Genomic DNA, 17,933 nt, shown 5'->3' on the forward strand with positions numbered 1-17,933 from the left:
AGTTAACTCCCGTGAAGTTTAGCAGCTTAATTAAATAATTGCTAAACTTCACGGGAGTTCAACTCCCGTGAAGTTTCGGAATTTTTTTTTATAAAAACCGACCTGGTTTCAGCCCTGGGGCTGAAACCAGGTCGGTTTTTACAAATAAGAGGGAAATGGGTCGTTTTTTGGGAATAAAATCTCAAAAGGGGTGGTTTTGAAAATTTGTCCTCGTTACGATACAAGTTTAGTGATTCCACGTGTTTATGCAAATAACAAAACTTGGAGGGATCTATTCAAATTAATCCTCACCCTCTTCCAAATCTTCAACTTTTATCCGACTTCACCCTTTCTCGCTCCCCAAAACATCTCGCAAAAATCCCATGGCGTCGACGGCAGCCTCCGCTCTCTTCGCCCTCGCCGCCTCCGCTTCCGCCTCTCAAACTAATCCCAGGTCCCCTCTGTTTATTTTTTCACAAAACTGCTCGTCTTTTCTCAATATCTCTTAACAACTTCTACTTTTTTTTTTCCTTTTATCAGAAACATTATCAGATTACCCTTTTCTGCTTCTCATTTGGATCGCCGCCAGCACCGCGGTAAGCTCGCAGCCGAATCCTTCCTAATTGCGTTCTACTTATTTTCTGTATAAGATTTTAATGTTCTGCTATCAAACGAAGGAAAAGTTTTCATCTTTGATAAATTTTGTTAGTTTATTGGATAATTTGGAGAATAAGATGAAAATTTGGCTAATTTGGGATTTCCCCACTAGAGTGCGAAAGAGATCATTTACTTTCTGATTCCATAGGGCAAAAGAACGGGGGAAAAAGATTGTTGGTTTTAGTTTAGCTGTGGGTTTGACACATTCCTAAATTTGAGTGTAGCCCAAGATAGCTGTCCAAGTTCGCTAATCTGTATGTTGAAGGATCAATTCTGCTCATATATCATGGCAAAATATTGGATCTTGCTCATCTTCTGCTATCATCAAACTGTATGATTTGCTAATATGCAGGATTCTTGTTCCTTTATCCAAAATATCATTTGTACTCTGGAGTCCACTAAGTTCCAGCTCAGTGAAAAGGGTTTTGAGAATACGTTATTGCCCTTGTTTAGGGAAAAGAAAATGAGTTGGCTAAAGGAGAGTGTAGTGTTCTAGGTTTTAAAGCCTTAAGAAAGGACTACGAGGAACAAAAGAATGAATAGCAATGTACAAAGAAATAACAGCTGGAGATGAAAATTTGGCCAAGGTAAAAAAGGGAGAAAGAAAGAAGTTAAATGCTGAACATTCACAATGGTTTGGTGGGAATAAGTTTGTTGTTTATTTTCGATGTTAAACATCATAAAGAAGCCACAAGTTCTTCTGCCACAATGGTTGTGTTCCGAATACATTAGTATTCCTAGTGTACTAAACTTTCACACTGCCAAGAAATCATAAACCCCTCTATGTAAATCCTTGTCACTTGGAAGTTCTTATACACCCATTTAACATAATGGGGGGAATAGGTCATACAGTTCACAAATCTATTATGCATAAGTCAAACTATTAATAATCAAGATTCTTAATTTATACGTATATTATTATGTATTGTCTTCTACCAAGAGGAAGGCCTCACAACACATGGTCACTATTGTTCATATTAGCAAAAACATTAAAGACTTAATATTTTATAGCCAAAGCTAGGTTACTCGACCATACCATTTCGGGTGCCATGTCCATGTCCAACATGTGTCAAACACGAATTTTCTGCGGACATGCCATGGACAAGTGTGTTTCAAAGCAAAACCCGATTTCTCCTTTACTTATACTCTAAACTAGTTTCTTTGGTAATATCAGATTCGTTGAGCCCGAAAATTGACGCCCATTTCTTAAGTATTTGAAAAATACCCTTTGTGTTATTACATGCGATCAAAGCTAAGATTTTATTGTTAAACCTTATTTTTACTTTGACTTAATTTGATTCGTAGTTGTTATAGATAATAGAAAGAAACAAATTTACCGTGTCCTTGTATCCTAGATTTTACAAATTAGCTGTGTTTCGTGTCTGTGTCTGTGTCCGCCGCACCTGTGTCCGTGCTATCTAGAGCCAAAGTAACAATCTTTAGCTATTTTTGCTGATGTCAATTTGAGGATTCCCTCAATTGTTTGTCTTCATCAATTGTACAAGCCACAGTCACCTTTTAATCCTTATTATTCTGCAAGCAGCCAGTTTTAACTTACTTTAGAAGCTTCAATTCAACAGATCAAGTGATGAACTAGCTTCCATTGCTCTGGTTCACATTGACTATTGATGTTCTTTTACTTGATACTTTCAAACGAATGCACATGAAGGTAGACTACTCTCAATTGGATGACTTTTTCCCCTATTGCTCATACAGCAAGGCTTAATACACAATACATGCCCTTGTCATTGTAATGGTCAGTGGGATTGCTGCTAGGCACTGAGCATGTGACTTCACTGCAGTGATGATACTAAGCAAAGAAACATAAATGGTCTCTATCACTTCTTATACTTGATGACCATTTCACTACTTGAATTGAACTATTTCATTTAAATTAGGAAAGAACTGGACATGAATCCAACAGGATAATCACGCTTTCTGCATGTATATCCCTATGTGATGTTAACCTTTAAATTCTTAATGGTGACTTGATTATGTGAGTCAAACTAGAATACAACATAATATATTCATCTATGATTATTTGACCTGTCTTACAAACTGCTTCCAGGCATGTTTGGTGGATCCAAAGGTTTATCTCTAAGGCTTAATGAGCAAACCCCTCGTTGTACTGCAGAAAGGTGCGTGCCAATTTTTTTTTGTTTCATGCGTCCATATGGATTAATACAGGGCATTACGTTGTTAGTTGATTTTTAACTTTTCCTCCTAACTTTAATGTGTGATATAATTGCTGCCTTATATAATAGAGAATGTTTCTCTACATAATTCTGTAGTTGGATGCTTAGATTTTTTGTATTAGGCGGTGAAATGAAATTGTAATGTACCAATTGTTCAGCCGATATTATTTACATAATTGAAGAGTTGGGCCCAATAAAGAGAAGCTGTAGATTACTGTTATGGATGCTTGCAAATATGTTTACAGTATGAAGTCTTGTCATGTAAATACAATGGGCATCGCTTGTTTCTATATGGTCATATAAGTTGTACCTGAGCTGTGGTATTGCAGTTGTGGATCAGTGTCTATAGCAATAACTGTCCATAATTTGATGCTACTAGACAAATGGAATTTCTAGACTTGACTCTCAACATTGATGAATAATTGGTTACACTTTAAGCCTGAATAAGTTTGTTTACTATGGTTTGCAGTGACTTCTGGAAATTATGAGTTTAACGATTCTGAAACCACCAGTAACCTTATGCCGACTCAATACCTTCATTTTGGGTACTTTTTGTATGTGCCTTTAAGTTGCTTTTGGTCAGCGAGGAAATCTAAAAGTGAACTCCTAATCTTCAGTACCTTCATAAGGTGAATTGATTTGTCACCAGGATGAAGTTAGCTATATCCCCTTTTGCAGACTAGCTCCTGCATCGAGTGTCATAGTATCACATGTTTTGCACGTGAATGGGCGGAACTACTTATCTAGGATTGTGGAAGATGTTCTGCAAGAAATATTCTCATAATTTCTTCAATAAATCCAAAAGTGAGTCTGTCTCTGATAGCCCCACATGAATTAAACGTATGCATTAAGCTACAAAGGCTTCTTATTCCACAACGAGAAAAGATCTCTTTTTTTTTTGTTTTCTTTTTCATACTAGGAGATTTCACTTGGGAAAAAAATTGTTCCATAATAATGAATTGGGTCCACACCGTTGGGTTACAATGCACAATATCCTGCATCACTTATTAATGAGCCCTTAGCAATTATTATTGCACAAAAAAAAGGTTCAATTGTAGAAACTGATACAACAGATCAACTCTGTATATTCGAAATTGTGATTTGCAATCGACAATCTGAAGAAATCATGTGAGGAAGGAAATCCTTATTTCTACATGGTACCTTGAACGCGGAACGAGCATGAAGAAATTAACATAGTTCTTCATCTTCTGAGTTGTTCTGTTGAATGGGTCATGTTGTTTGGATCTATGGTTTAAGGCATACAAATCAAGAATACAAACATTTGATCATGATTTGAACACTTTGAAGCCCTTGCACACTAACTTTGATTGAGTTTTATCTATTCTCGGTTGAAGTTTAAGCAATTGCTATTTAAAACTACTCGGTTGTAGATTTAAGCAAGTGCTATCTAAAACTATCTTTCCCCCCTTTTTGTGCCTTCTTGATGTATAGGTTAGAGATTATGAAATCATTCAATTTTGGTTCCATAAATGATGTACATGAACTTGAATGGACTATTCTCCATTTGCTTTTCCTGCTATATAAAGGATTTTTTTCAAAGCTTTAATTAAGAAGCCAATCCTATCCCCCTATATATTCGTAGATCTGGAAACATGAGTTTAAGGTCAATTAAATACATATAAAGAATTCACAACTGCCCATAACATGTTACAACTGATCGTAACAACAAATAGATAACTATTATAATAAATTACATGGCTCTTCTTGATGTTCAATTAGCCTCAAAATGTAAAACCATGTTAATTATTCAAGAAAGTACTTCTGATTTTGGAGGTTTAGGATGATGGACCTGGTGAAGTAGTTATCTAATCAGAAAGCAGCCGAACAATGCCATTGCTCACTTGATGATCATATTTAAGCCATGACACTCCTAAACTTGAAAAATATCATTTTCCTGAAACCAGTAACAAAACGTTGGGCTGCATTCTTAATTTTACTGGATTTACATATTGTCTATACATTTTACTCAGACATTGCCATTTCTAGGTATGATGCAGTCATTGAAGCAAAAAGAGGGAATCCACCTGTAATGCCAGCAGTGATGACTCCTGCAGGACCGTTAGATCTTTCATCCATATTATTCCGCAATCGTATTATCTTCATTGGGCAACCTATCAATTCCCAAGTTGCCCAGCGTGTTATATCACAGCTCGTGACACTTGCTACTATAGATGAGGATGCAGATATTCTGGTATGGATTATTTAAGTTTCCTTAGTTGTATTTGCTATAAATATTTAGATTTGTAAGATCTAAGCTGATTTTCTTCATCTTAGTTTACATGCTTAATTTTTGTTCCAAATTTTGACTATTAATCTTTATTGTGATTCATAGATGTCATGACTTATGGCACCTTAACAATCTTTTGTAGTTTTCCTTTTTTATTCTGCATGAGGAATAAAGTTTACTGTCATCTGGTTATTGCAGCCATCTAGCATGTTTGGCTTATATAAAAGTTGGAGCAATTAGTGTTGGTAATGATGTTTGATTATTTACTTGAATTTCTTCGGAAAATGATAGCAAGTGTTCTCTTTCATGTTCCTTGAAGTTCTTTCTTCATGTTCCATGAAGTCTGCTTTCATGCGGGGGACTGCATAAGTGATTAAATATGTGCATCACTGCATAAAATATAACCAAAGGAAACAAACATACAAGTTACTTGTGGAGAGCTTTCCTGTTTTTGCCTAACAGTTGTAGGCTTTTTATTTTATGAAGCTCTGAAACTTGTTTAATCCTGGGTTGTTTGTTGTTATTTTCCGGTGTTGGTATTGATAATTTGATATTTAGTTCAATTTATGTATATGTTTGATTTTCCTTTTAGGTTTGTGGGGCTTTTATTATTACGAAAATATTGTTCCAATGTCTTTTAATTCTTCCATGATTTATCTGTTTTTTCCCCTTTTGCCAGATGTACCTGAACTGCCCTGGTGGAAGCACTTATTCTGTCTTAGCAATTTATGACTGTATGTCATGGGTAAGTTATCAAATTCTCATTTTGTAGCCTTCTTGTTTAAAAAAGAAAAGGAAAAATAGAAAGAAAAGGGGAAAAAGGAAAAAAGAAATGAATAAAAAATAGGAGTAGGCTTATTTTGGGTTGGCTTCTAGCACTCAGTGTTCTTATTTGTTTACAAGCTACATTAAGAGGTTATTGGGAAAATCAAGAAGCAGCTCGCAGGAAAATGGATTACGGTGGCATTAAAATTACATGGATAAGCAGCTATATGGGTAGTAACTGTGTGTGTCCACAGGAAGTTAGAACCATCCATTTCAGATAATAACAAGGGAAAATCACTTGAGATGGTTTAAAAGTGTAAATGAATATTAACAGTCTCAGGTAGCGTTGGAGCTATGCGACAGTAGCTAAGTGGTAGAGGAGAGGATTAAAGTTGAAGGGGTGGCTAGGACTAGGGTTAGACCAAAGAGAACATAAATTGAGCAAAGGTTTTCCCTATAAGATATTATTGGAGATTACGACTCCATGTACCCAACACCAAAAATTTGAGATTACAATGTTCTGTTTTCTCATGGTGGCATTCTTCTTGTGGTTTTGGTTTTTTTTTACTGTCCTATGTCCACTCCATGCATGATGCTGTACAAGTGGCCTTCACCTCTCAACAAGGTTCACTGTGATATATATTATAGATCTAACTCAAGCCTATCTGATTTATCTCTCTAGGCCTCTCATGTTTATTGTAAATGTTCCTCTTGTTCCTCAAGGGATTAATTGGTATTTTTTTTATGAGCCATAACTCTAGTGCTCATAAAGATTCCTTTCTGAAGCTGTTAAGTTTCACATTCTGTTGCCCACTTCGGTTCATATTCCACCCTTTTCTTCTCTTTGTTATTTCCAGATTCCTATTAAGTTTAAAAAAGCATTTGTGAGTTCAGGGAGTTAATAGCTTGTTGATAATTTGAATTTTCCAACTTGGGACAACGGCTTTGTTTTTGTTATTCCTCCCAAGTCGATTGCAATTGCTGGTGCTGTTGTGGAGACGGTTGCTTAAATTTTCTTTTACTTTGTTTTCATCAATGAGATTATATGTTGCGTACGAACTTGCTTTGGCTATTCTCTATCTACCTGCTATTGTACTGACCAAGGCATACTATTGTACTAACCAAGGCATACTATATGTTGCTGATTCTTTCAACTGACCAGATAAAGCCAAAAGTAGGAACAGTATGCTTCGGCGTCGCTGCAAGCCAAGGAGCACTTCTTCTAGCCGGAGGTGAGAAGGGCATGCGTTATGCGATGCCAAATGCTCGAGTTATGATACATCAACCACAGAGCGGGTGTGGGGTACGATTGATTTTTATTTCACATACTAATTCAGCACGTTGATGAAGAAAAACCTGCTTTCTTTGTTATTTGCTAGGGATAATGTTATTTCTGACTTTTACAATGTTTATATAGGGGCATGTGGAGGATGTTCGGAGACAGGTCAATGAAGCTGTTCAAACTCGTCATGTAAGTTTCCATCTTCTGGATTTTTATTTCAGTTTTTAATCTTTTAGTTTTTTAAAATTTTTTGAATGTCTTCTGAGTAAGGAAGCTTTTTAAGTAATCTGCACAATTGCTGTTTTTGAAAGAATGAGATCTTTATATGCAGCCAATAGGACCTTGTTTCAAGGAATAGGGCTGAAAATAAGCTTGCTTGTTTTGGTTTGTTGACCGTAAAGTCCACTCTCAATCAACCAAGCCCCTAAGCATAAGTAAGGACAATTTTCAAACTGAATTAATTTAGAATATGTAAAATGTAGTATGATACTTGACACTAGTGAACACCCTACCCATGCTTGCTCAATGAGGGGTTAGTTTGTGGGAACCAATTTCACTCTACAGCATGCGACACTGAGGGAAACATTTTGGTAAAGTAAATGAAATTAGTAGAGCACGGTATGATATACTTGACACGGATGAATAGCATACCCATGCTTGCTTAATGAGGGTTTAGTTTGTGTGAACCAATTTCACTCTACAACATGCAACACTGAGGGAAACATTTCAGTAAAGTAAATGAAATTAGTAGAGCACAGTAAAATTTATGAATCAAATCAACCCTCAACTAAATCTTTATAGCTTAACCTTGCTAAATTTATTACACATGCAGAAAGTAGACAAGATGTATGCAGCTTTTACAGGCCAACCTTTGGAGAAAGTGCAACAATACACTGAAAGAGATCGCTTTCTCGCAGCCTCGGAGGTAACACCATTATTTACTGTTGATGGGTCTTTCGGGTGGCAGAATCCTTATGCTAATGTGTTGAAACCTATCTGATCTATTTGCTTCTCCATTCAGGCCTTGGATTTTGGACTCATTGATGGACTACTAGAGACGGAGTACTAGTTGTAATGACTAGTTCTTCATGACACAATCATACAAGGTGCATCAAGGGTGTATGCTACGGCTATTTAGATTTTGGGTTTCTCAAAATATGGATTCTCAAGATCAGCTTAAAAATGAAACTCTTTCTCAACCTTCTGCTCTACCGTTGACAAGGTGCCGCGGCTGTGGGTTTTTTTTGGGGGGTGGGGGTGCAAACGAAGTGACAATAATTGTGGTTTGTCATTGAATTCTTACAGAAATAGATTATCTTGCTGTATGAAAATTCCCCAATTTGGCATGGCAGACAGTACTCTGGTGTCCAGCGTTGTATTATTGAACATGTATGTCAATTGCAATGATATAGCTCATTATTTTCTTCTTCCAAAAAGCTCGCTAGATATCCTTGGAAAATTTCCAGGATCTTCGAATTTTGTTCTTTGCGATTGCTAGCTTTTAAAAAAATGACTTTATGCAATCTAGTCTTATCAAATTAGTGTTTTGACAATTTTAGGTATAGACGATATCAGTGAAGACTTTGGGCCAGTTTGGTTTTGCCTTTTTTTTAGAGTGCGTCTGTTCATTTCTTCAAGAAGCAGTTAATAATAGCGATCGATAGAAAATTTGTTTTGGCAAGCTTATTCAAACTGTTTGTGCTTTAAGGGGGTGCTTTTAGAAGTAACTTAAGGATGTTTTTAAAGACAACAAGGCGCGAAGTTTTTAGCAAGCCAGAGGTTGACACGTTACTTTTTGGAATAATTCGCCCCGAACAAAACGATTTTTAGCTGATGATTGAAGGAAACAACGCGCGAAGTTTTCATCACTAATAGTGACGGGTATTTAATGGAAATAAATGGAAACGAGTCTCAAGGTTAGGGATGATACTCGCACTACTTACTTCCAAGTACGAGTAATGCCCTCTCCCTAGAAACCAGCAACGTTCTAATCAGTCAATGCAAGCAAGTTCCATGCTCATTCGGCAGCACAGTGCTCAACTGAGAACCCGAAAACATAACAGTAACCAACTTCACTTTCAGTTTAAGTTGCACCAAAGACTACCTCGCACGAATGTGCCTCCCAGCAAAAAGAAACGGCAGTATTCTTAAAGTTAGAGCAGCACATCCTTGTTATGCCTATTTAAGTCATGTAAATTCCCATTTCAATATCCACAAATAAGATGAAGACTTGGTACATACTGATCAATAAGTTTCCAACTCAAGATGATGAGCAGCCCTCCCTAAAAGTGTACCCCCCAAAAAAGGGGGACAGACAGAAAACGCAAGGCGAAGGAAAAGACTACCGAACATAATTTCACATTACACAGCTATGATTAGACAAAAACATCACAGAAAGCTCCATTCACACAACTCCCGAAGGGAGACGCAGCACAAGTTGCCCGCCAAAGACACTGCAAAGTGAAGCAGAAGAAGAAGAACCTTTCAGTTTAGACTCTTATAGTAAAGTATGTCGGAATTTTGTTGTTAGCCTTACCTCTTCACGTAGTAATAACAGAAATCTGCAAGGATGAAAGTCTGGACAACTTCGGAGAGAAGAACCATGGATGGCCATAACCCGTAGCCCAATGCCGTCAACAAACGACCACGTGTATCCAAGACCTGCAATAAAAAGCATAGTTATCTCTCTGCTATATATTTTACTTGGCAGGTGAAAAGGATGAATTATTTAATCATGAAGCATTTGATAATCCAGGGAAAATCATGAGACCAACGAAAAAGGTTGACTTATTCAGATATTTTACACTCTGAATACCGTAGGTGGTTCTTATTTTACACCCCAAGAGGGTCACTGCAGTGCTGGGATTAGAATATTAAGATATATGATGAGTACTCCATGAAAAGTTCTTCTGATTATGAATATGAATATATCTGTATAGCTAGTTTTCCATATGCATATTGGGCAGCATCATCAGTCCATAGTAGTCAATTATTATGTACTGTGTTTGATGGGAAAGATCTCTAATTCAGTTTAGAATATCATACCATGCCCACTATAATTTGTGAATTGATATTGATGTAAAAACTCCTTGATGAGCTAGGTTACATGTGATCTTCTCTTATGAGACTATATCGCAATAATCATGCAACAATAACTATTACATTAGATCCCATATGTCATGAGAGAAATAGACATATCGAGGCAGAATCTTATCTTGTTCAATACAAGGTGGTGGATCACAAAGACATAAACAAGAAACATGTGTTATCTAATAGTCGACTAGTGTATTTCCTACGAAACATATCTACTCTAGCTTAAAGGGAGGAGTTAGGAGATATATATATACTCTAGCTTAAAGGGAGGAGTTAGGAGATATATAAATGTTCTGGGGGGATTTATGGAAAGGTTGCAAGATACAATACAATAATACAACATGAGAGATCTGGCTAGTTACTCCCACTCTAATTTCCTTCTGAAACCTCTCCCTTTCTCCAAACATGATCCATAATTTATCATGGATCAAATTCAACAATGTTCACTTTAATTTCCTAGCAACATTTATTCCCTCACTTTCTCTTCACTACAATAAACTCTCAACCCGCCATCTTAGATGAACTTCTCCCTTACTTTTTTCCTCTTCCTAAACTCCTTAATTTCCAAGTTTCATTTCCTCCATCCTTTTTTATATATGCCTTCCATTGGCATTTTAGTCGCTTCATATATATTGCTGAACTTATAGTCAAGATTACATCAAAGCTCTAGAAAGGAAATGCCGAAATGATTAGGAGCTAATAATGGGTGTATCCCTACTATGAAGAGCCTACAGCAAATTGTTATCTCCTCAGGGAAATGGTCAGGAACTTATATCCTTAAGGACTTCTAATCATAAACAACAAACAGGTGGCCCCCATGGAAAGGACAAAAAAAAGAGATAAAATATCAAACTCTGCAGCACTATGTATATATTCTATGCGACTAGTGAAATACAACAAATCTATTAATATAACACCAGCAGAGAAGAAAATGTCAATCACACATTACTCAAAAATAATTTCACATATGGTGACGAAATATATTGTGGACAAGGTATCGTAACTTGATGAAAACTATTCATTTATAATTAATGATGAAACAAGGATTTTGCACACCTTTTGTATAATATAAGAAGTAAATTCAGCTGAGTTTTTAGTATACACTAACTAGGAAATCTATATAGCCTACATATCCCTTTGAATGATTCCTCCAAACATTCAGTAGTCTCCCAGACTGGTAGTGACCACTTGAGTACAATTCACATATCTCCTTAAAAGGATATGCACCTAGTGTTTCCATTAGGTCATTAGACAAACAAATCTCGCATTCCTTGCGGAGCTGATTCTTTTCTTTATCCTTAAATCATAGAAATGAAATCCGTCTGTTATACCCAATAAAGTTTACCAAAATTTTTGGAGCTGCAAAGGCATGCACAAAGTAAAACTCAAGGCCAAGTGCTTTACTGCTATTACTGAGAAAAAGGAGGCTCTAAAACGATACAGTCCACTTGCGGATATATAAAGGGAGCTACTTAACATGGAATTTTACAACAATAGTAGACATGCTCTTCCCCTTAAAAAAATCGGAATTTAAAAATATTTTAAAATTCCAGCAGCCGAAGCTCCACAACAATATGCACTGAGAACTTTCTATTACCTTGTAGTATTGTATTATAATTAGAATCAATTTTTTAAATATCGGATATCAAGAAAATATCGGACAGCCAAAATCCATATCGTATTGGGGATATCAGGGACATGATGGGGATATATAGTAAATATTGGAGTACCACATTAGATGACATTCATATATAATATAATATTCATATATAATATAATGTCCTAAAGTGTAATCTAAACATACGTCATGAAATCTAAGCATACAACATCGTAAATAATATATGCTTATGATTACCAATCAATTGTGGAGAATTGTTTAAGGAAAAGAGCCTACTAGAAGTTGCTGAAAAGCTTCACAGAGATGAAAGTTTCACTTAAAAAATCATTAAAGAAATTTTACAGAATACATTGTTTTGTGACAAACCATATACGAGGACATATTGACCAACATATTGGCTCATAAATCGGCTATGTCGAGGATATATCGCCCAAAAATTGCCAAAAAAGCGGTAAATGACATTGAGACCACATCGTTTTGCAACAAGCCTAATAAAAGGATATATCGGCTATATCGAAGATATTTAAAACAATTCTTTGGACTAGCATAGAAACTGCAATTTCTAAAAGAGAATCCCAGATAATTTGGATGAGTTGACTACCTCAGTCACAACAAAGTAGGTTTTCATAAATGAAAAGCCTCAACATGCTGCACTGATTTAAAAACAAACAAATTCCATTGGTGAAACACTGAAACTTAACACCTTTCACAAAACATAACTTTTTGCACTAGAATTCAGCTTGATATGCAAAGTGCTGACAGCTAAGATACATATGGACCAATATAAAAGGTACGCTTATTGGTTTTTGCTGACAAATCTAGGACATGCGAGACCTGGTGGAGAGAGGGCAATAGTTAAGAAGATCAGCAAAATTAAAGACAAAGATGGCAACAAGATGGAACAAGATCTGCTAGCCTTTTCCCATCAAATGCTATGGATAAGAACTTCTAAAATAACAAAGTTTAAGAAAATTAATTATTGACCAAACACTTGCTACCAACTATCACCCACGTCAACTTCTTGAATGGTGCCAAATTCCTAGTCAAGGCAAGTATGTATAAGTAAGAGCCTTTTCCTGCTATAAAAACTAGGTGACAATTTGTTGAATAGGCAGAGAACCATTTTCATCCATGTAATTAAAACTTACGCAATTAGAAGCAAAAAACCCAACTCCTCTAGACTGTGAATGGGCCTAGAGTAGAAGAGAGCTGGGAATATCAGATTTCCTGTTAGGAAAACAACTTCAACCCCAAGGTTAAAAACAATGCATAGAACAGATTCCGAAACGTTTGGACATGGAATGCAAATTGCTTACTATCTACATGGACTTATCGAATGCCCAGACAAAACTAAGGCAATTTCTTAAGAACTTTCTGATCAAAAAATAAAAAAGATATAAAAGAGTTAAAAAAGACGAATAAATTCAGAGGTTTTGCCTTGAGTCTACTGCTAAAAAGAAGAATATATCGTGAAATAAACAAGAGCCAATAAAAATTGATTAGAAATGTCAGCATCATGACAAATTTAAGAAATTTGTATCACAATCAAACCTGTAGAACCCAATGTGCACAGCTCAAAAATCTAGCAACTCCTAGTGCAAATACATAGTGAGCAGTAAATGGTTCCACTATCTGTCAAACGAAACCAAAAAGTCCAGTTAAGAGATAACAGATTATTTCTGAAATAAAAAGGGTTTACGTTTCTGGTTTATACCTTTGTGTTTTGCATCAATCGTAATTGAGGTAACACTGAAACAGCTTCTAAATAAACACAAAAGGCCCAGAAAATTCTGTTCAGAATGTTGTGGGATGTTGACGGATGTACTAGAAACGCTAACAAAGCACAAGGCACCACCTACAACCAAAAAGAGAAAAGTCCAAGTTAATACAGTTATGAGTTTGTTTCTTAGTTATAGCAAATTGAACATTAAGGTCTTAAGTTGTTTTAATAAACTCATCAATCTATCCATGAAAGAAAAATGAAAAGAGAAAGGCTGAATCTAAACAACTTCAAGGAATAAAATCATAAAGGTCAAATGCAAATGTTAACCTCTAGAAAGGTTATGCACAATTTACCTGACAATTGACAAACTGCAGATAAATACAATATTTCAATCTCAAAATGGTAAAGGATATAACGGAAATAACTGACAAACATATGTTCACAGGGTGATCTTCTTGTTTACAGATACTTGGCTACATTCTCATCTGGAAAATTGAGATTAATAAGTAACAGATTAGAAAGTATGAGAACCTTGAGCCAGAAAAAAAAAACTCTCAAAAAATAATTGCTTAGTTCATAAATTGGAATGAGATGTCTTAAAAAAAATCAAAATAGATCAAGATCATTCTATACACAACCTACAAACGCATTACAAGTTCAATGCCCTTAAAAACAAACAGGTCAGTACAAAGTCAGATAGTGATTTCTCTTCAGAGAAGGTTGAAACAGCCTTCAAAAATGGCAATGAATCCATTATTAATGCTATCATTTCTTCTAATTAAATGTAATTCTATGAATTATAGCAATCATCCATTACAGTAGAAAATTTGACAGTTTCTATATGGCTTACATAGACAAATAACTCCAAAAATATTCGCATTTTGCAGACCAATGAAATAATAAATAATGAACTCTCTAAACTGGATATGGTCGAACAAGTAGACAATAATCTCACCACATAATATATGGCGAAGTTATCTTTGTCCTCCATGTAACTAGACTTTAATTTAAACCGAATCATATAAATAACCCACAACGTGGATGCAAGTGTTGCTGAGTCCAATAGTGTGTGGATATCATATTCCATTACAAAACTGCAGTACAGTCTAACAGCTAAAAACAAGGCTGTTAGATCCTGAGACTTGAGGGAGAGTCCTGCAGAAAAATTTTAGAAAATAGAAAATAGATTAGACAAATGAAACTGCACAAGTTATAACCACTTTAAAAAAGATAACAAAATCATAAAAATTTAGTGCACAGATAAGTCAAGCCTGATGATAAAAAGCAGGAACAGTCTTCACAGAACTAGGCTATATAGAGTTTCGCTACTAAATCGAATGCATCTAATTGGTCCTAGATGTGAACTCATAAGAGAATCTAAAGGAATGAACAAGTATTTGATTTCAATTTCATGTATTTCAGCCCCTTCCCCTTTTTCAACATCCTATCGTATCTGACTCAGCATTCCACCACAGTCCTATTCACATGCAGCAGTAACTATTCCCATCCAATCCAAATTCAAATTTTGAATTTCGAAAAAGGAGCTCAAATTCAAAAACAAAGTGATCTGTAAATATCACTTCACAAACACAATATAACATCTATATCTATTAAATTATATATCTTATTCTTTATCATATCAACCCTCCGGCGTAACGCGCCTCCCCGCCGCCCCCACCCCCACCCCCACGCCCAAAAAAAAACAAAAGGAAAGGCAATAAGATACCCAAATTCAGATCTCTAAAGCATCAAAATTCTCTCCCAATCACTCAAAAGTGGGTTTTCTCCCCTCTTTTCTTTTATATCTTTCTTTTTTAAGTTTGATTCTAAAATTAACTTCTATTAATCTCAAATGATAGACAGCCCATATTTTCAGAAAAATTTGATTCCCCCATCCCATCTCTCTCTCTCCCACCATCGTCTCCTTCATCCTCCTCTTCTCCCCTCTATCTTATTCTCTCCACTTTCCTCTTTCCCAAAATACTTCCTCCCCTATTTTATCCTTCCCAAAACTCCCCCTCCCTCCCTCCCTCTCTTCACCATCTGCTTCATCCTCTTCTTTTCTCCTTTCTTACTCTCTCCCCTCTTTCCTCCTTCCCCAAATCCTCACCTTCACCTCCTCCTCTCCCTCCTCCACCCATGTTCCTCCCCTTAACCTCTCTCTATTCTCTCATCTCAGTCTTCTCCTCTCCTTCCCTCCTCTCCTCTTCTTTCTCTCTTCTCTACCCTCAAACACTAACTTAAAAGTGGAGAAGGGAGTGGAGAAGGAAAGTGAGGGGAGTGGGGAGAGCGAGGTTGAAAGAAAGAGAGAGTTAGGTTTTTAAGGTAAATATCTTAATTTCGAGGATAAATTTATAAGTGTGAGAAATATGAGGGGTATATATGGAAAGTTTCATAATTTTCTTGCACAAATCAAAATTCCAGAGGCCGGAGTAGGTTTAAGTTTAAGTGGTTAATTGTGTCAATTATAGGTGTTATTGTCGCCAGTGTCATCTTTTAGGCCTTATTGGTTAGAATGTGTCACTTTATAGGCTAAATTGGTATTTTGGCCAAATAATTGACTAATTGTTGCATAATAATTTCATTTGAGATACTGCTAATATTATTTTCAATATAACTTACTAAGTTGTGATTCGTCCACTTTGTCATCTTTTTTCTTTGAAAAAAACTGATGCTAGCTCTTTGACATGTGTTATCTCGGAATTGAGCATCTTAAATTAACCAATTATCTTTATACAAGATCTCTTTATTAATGCTTGGGCTGTCAACGGTTAATGTGCTACTAGTTGGTTTAAATGGTGTTACTTTTGTAATTAAAGTCATGAATTAACCTATGTGATGAAGTCATGAATTAACATTAGTAATTAAGTCACACATAAGAGGATGGCATCACCTGACACCATCCTCTTGTATGCGCCTCCGCCCCTAAGCTACCTCAATCTTCCCGTGACTAAATCACTCAGAGTATAAACTTTCCTTCTTCTCATCTACAGATTATGATCATCAACTTCCAAAGCAGACTGTTTTTCCCCCTAAGCAATGCTCCTCAATTAGGCAAATAAACAACCCTAGGGGCACTTAGATTTCGGACAAACTGTAAATGTCAAAATTTCTGTTTACAAGAATCAAACAACCGATTAGAACTCCAGAGAATCAAGATTGAACAAAGGCCCTAAACAGACCCATACCAGTAATCAAAACCCTAACATCCCCACAACAAAATACCACCTTTCCGATGCACTATCAACCCTAGCACGGATCAAACAAAACCCACCCACCCAAAAAAAAAAAAAAAAAAAAAAAGAGAAAAAATCAACATAGATAAAGAGGGAAAGCGGAATCAAACCAGCACAAGTCTTCTCCTTAGTAAGCTTATAAATAAGCACAGCTATCCCAAGCGCGTGACAAATCTCAGCAGCAACAAAAAGGTTATCGTGGTCGTGCACCCCCCAAAAAAAAAAAAAAAAAAAAAGAGAAAAAATCAACATAGATAAAGAGGGAAAGCGGAATCAAACCAGCACAAGTCTTCTCCTTAGTAAGCTTATAAATAAGCACAGCTATCCCAAGCGCGTGACAAATCTCAGCAGCAACAAAAAGGTTATCGTGGTCGTGCACGATGAACCGCAGGAACACGAGAGCGGCCATGCCGGCGACCACGGAGATGAAGGCCTTGACCTTCGGCGGTTGACGCTTCACCCATCCAAACACCGCATTCATCTTTCGCTTCGGCGCCGATGATGCTCCCCTCATCTTCGAAATCCCTCGAGATCTTTGAGGAGGAAGAAGAAAGTTGAGAGCTTTTTTGGGAAATTTTGTGGAAATAGAAATTCTTAGATCGAGGTGGTGGAAAATTAAGATTTGGCCCCTGCGTTGAGGTGGCATTTATTTATGGGTGGCCCCCTGTTTGTTGGCTGGTAAGAATTGGTTACCGGTCTTCGCCAGCATCTTTTACTTTTAGTTCGACTAAAATTGAGGGAAAAGTTTGGCTGGATTGAGCAATGAAATCTATGTTCAATAATCTATAGAAAACATTTAGGTTAAACATTATCATTAGATTTGGATTTAAAATCGATTTAAAATTTAGGCTAAACATTATCACTAGGTTTTTTTATTTTTTTGTTATAAAGATCAGTGATATATACTTACCAGAGTTAGAGATGATTGTGAAAATCTATGGAGAACAAAAACAAGATTGAAGAAATAGGAAAGAGTGCACGGACCCTTCTTTATTCTAGTGTCCTGAAATCCTAGATGTGGAAGAATTTACAATACTAACATTACTGTATGTGCAGATTTAATTACACGCAACAACTGTTAAAACTTATTTATCCTGATTTTTACGTAAAACAGATTTGTCCAATTTAACCTACTTT

General features: G+C 36.2%; 2 protein-coding genes across 5 annotated transcripts; one reads left to right on the forward strand and one right to left on the reverse strand.

Moving 5' to 3' along the window:
• On the forward strand, window positions 275–8,562 carry LOC109823967 (ATP-dependent Clp protease proteolytic subunit 6, chloroplastic). The gene is made up of 9 exons (XM_020390446.1): window positions 275–433; window positions 520–575; window positions 2,705–2,774; window positions 4,839–5,043; window positions 5,759–5,824; window positions 7,007–7,147; window positions 7,262–7,315; window positions 7,959–8,051; window positions 8,148–8,562. Exons 1-9 carry the CDS (start codon window positions 363–365, stop codon window positions 8,193–8,195), a joined length of 804 nt encoding a protein of 267 aa, XP_020246035.1. The 5' UTR covers window positions 275–362; the 3' UTR covers window positions 8,196–8,562.
• Window positions 9,269–17,408, reverse strand: LOC109823977 (putative ER lumen protein-retaining receptor C28H8.4). Of its 4 annotated transcripts, none has more exons than XM_020390475.1 (7): window positions 17,167–17,408; window positions 16,907–16,997; window positions 14,516–14,715; window positions 13,552–13,692; window positions 13,389–13,469; window positions 9,663–9,787; window positions 9,269–9,579 (listed from the first exon to the last, which is right to left on the reverse strand). In XM_020390475.1, the coding sequence occupies exons 1-7, from the start codon at window positions 17,308–17,310 to the stop codon at window positions 9,531–9,533; spliced, it is 831 nt and encodes a 276-aa protein (XP_020246064.1). In that variant the 5' UTR covers window positions 17,311–17,408; the 3' UTR covers window positions 9,269–9,530. The 4 variants fall into 4 exon arrangements, with proteins under 4 accessions (XP_020246064.1, XP_020246047.1, XP_020246056.1 ...); XM_020390458.1 differs by having other exon boundaries at window positions 16,907–16,970; window positions 17,140–17,408; XM_020390467.1 differs by lacking the exon at window positions 16,907–16,997 and having other exon boundaries at window positions 17,076–17,408.

The sequence above is a fragment of the Asparagus officinalis genome, chromosome 1, assembly GCF_001876935.1.
Source record: "Asparagus officinalis chromosome 1, Aspof.V1, whole genome shotgun sequence".
Lineage (NCBI taxonomy): Eukaryota > Viridiplantae > Streptophyta > Magnoliopsida > Asparagales > Asparagaceae > Asparagus > Asparagus officinalis.

Bases quoted from the DNA above. Each gene is read 5' to 3' on its own strand.
- LOC109823967 (XM_020390446.1), top strand. From the start codon at position 363: ATGGCGTCGACGGCAGCCTCCGCTCTCTTCGCCCTCGCCGCCTCCGCT. The intron at 5,044-5,758 runs GTATGGATTATT...CCCTTTTGCCAG, and splicing joins ATGAGGATGCAGATATTCTG to ATGTACCTGAACTGCCCTGG. The intron at 7,316-7,958 runs GTAAGTTTCCAT...TTACACATGCAG, and splicing joins AAGCTGTTCAAACTCGTCAT to AAAGTAGACAAGATGTATGC.
- LOC109823977 (XM_020390475.1), bottom strand. From the start codon at position 17,310: ATGAGGGGAGCATCATCGGCGCCGAAGCGAAAGATGAATGCGGTGTTT. The intron at 13,693-14,515 runs GTGAGATTATTG...TTTTGGTTGTAG, and splicing joins ACTTCGCCATATATTATGTG to GTGGTGCCTTGTGCTTTGTT. The intron at 9,580-9,662 runs GTAAGGCTAACA...TTCACTTTGCAG, and splicing joins TGTTATTACTACGTGAAGAG to TGTCTTTGGCGGGCAACTTG.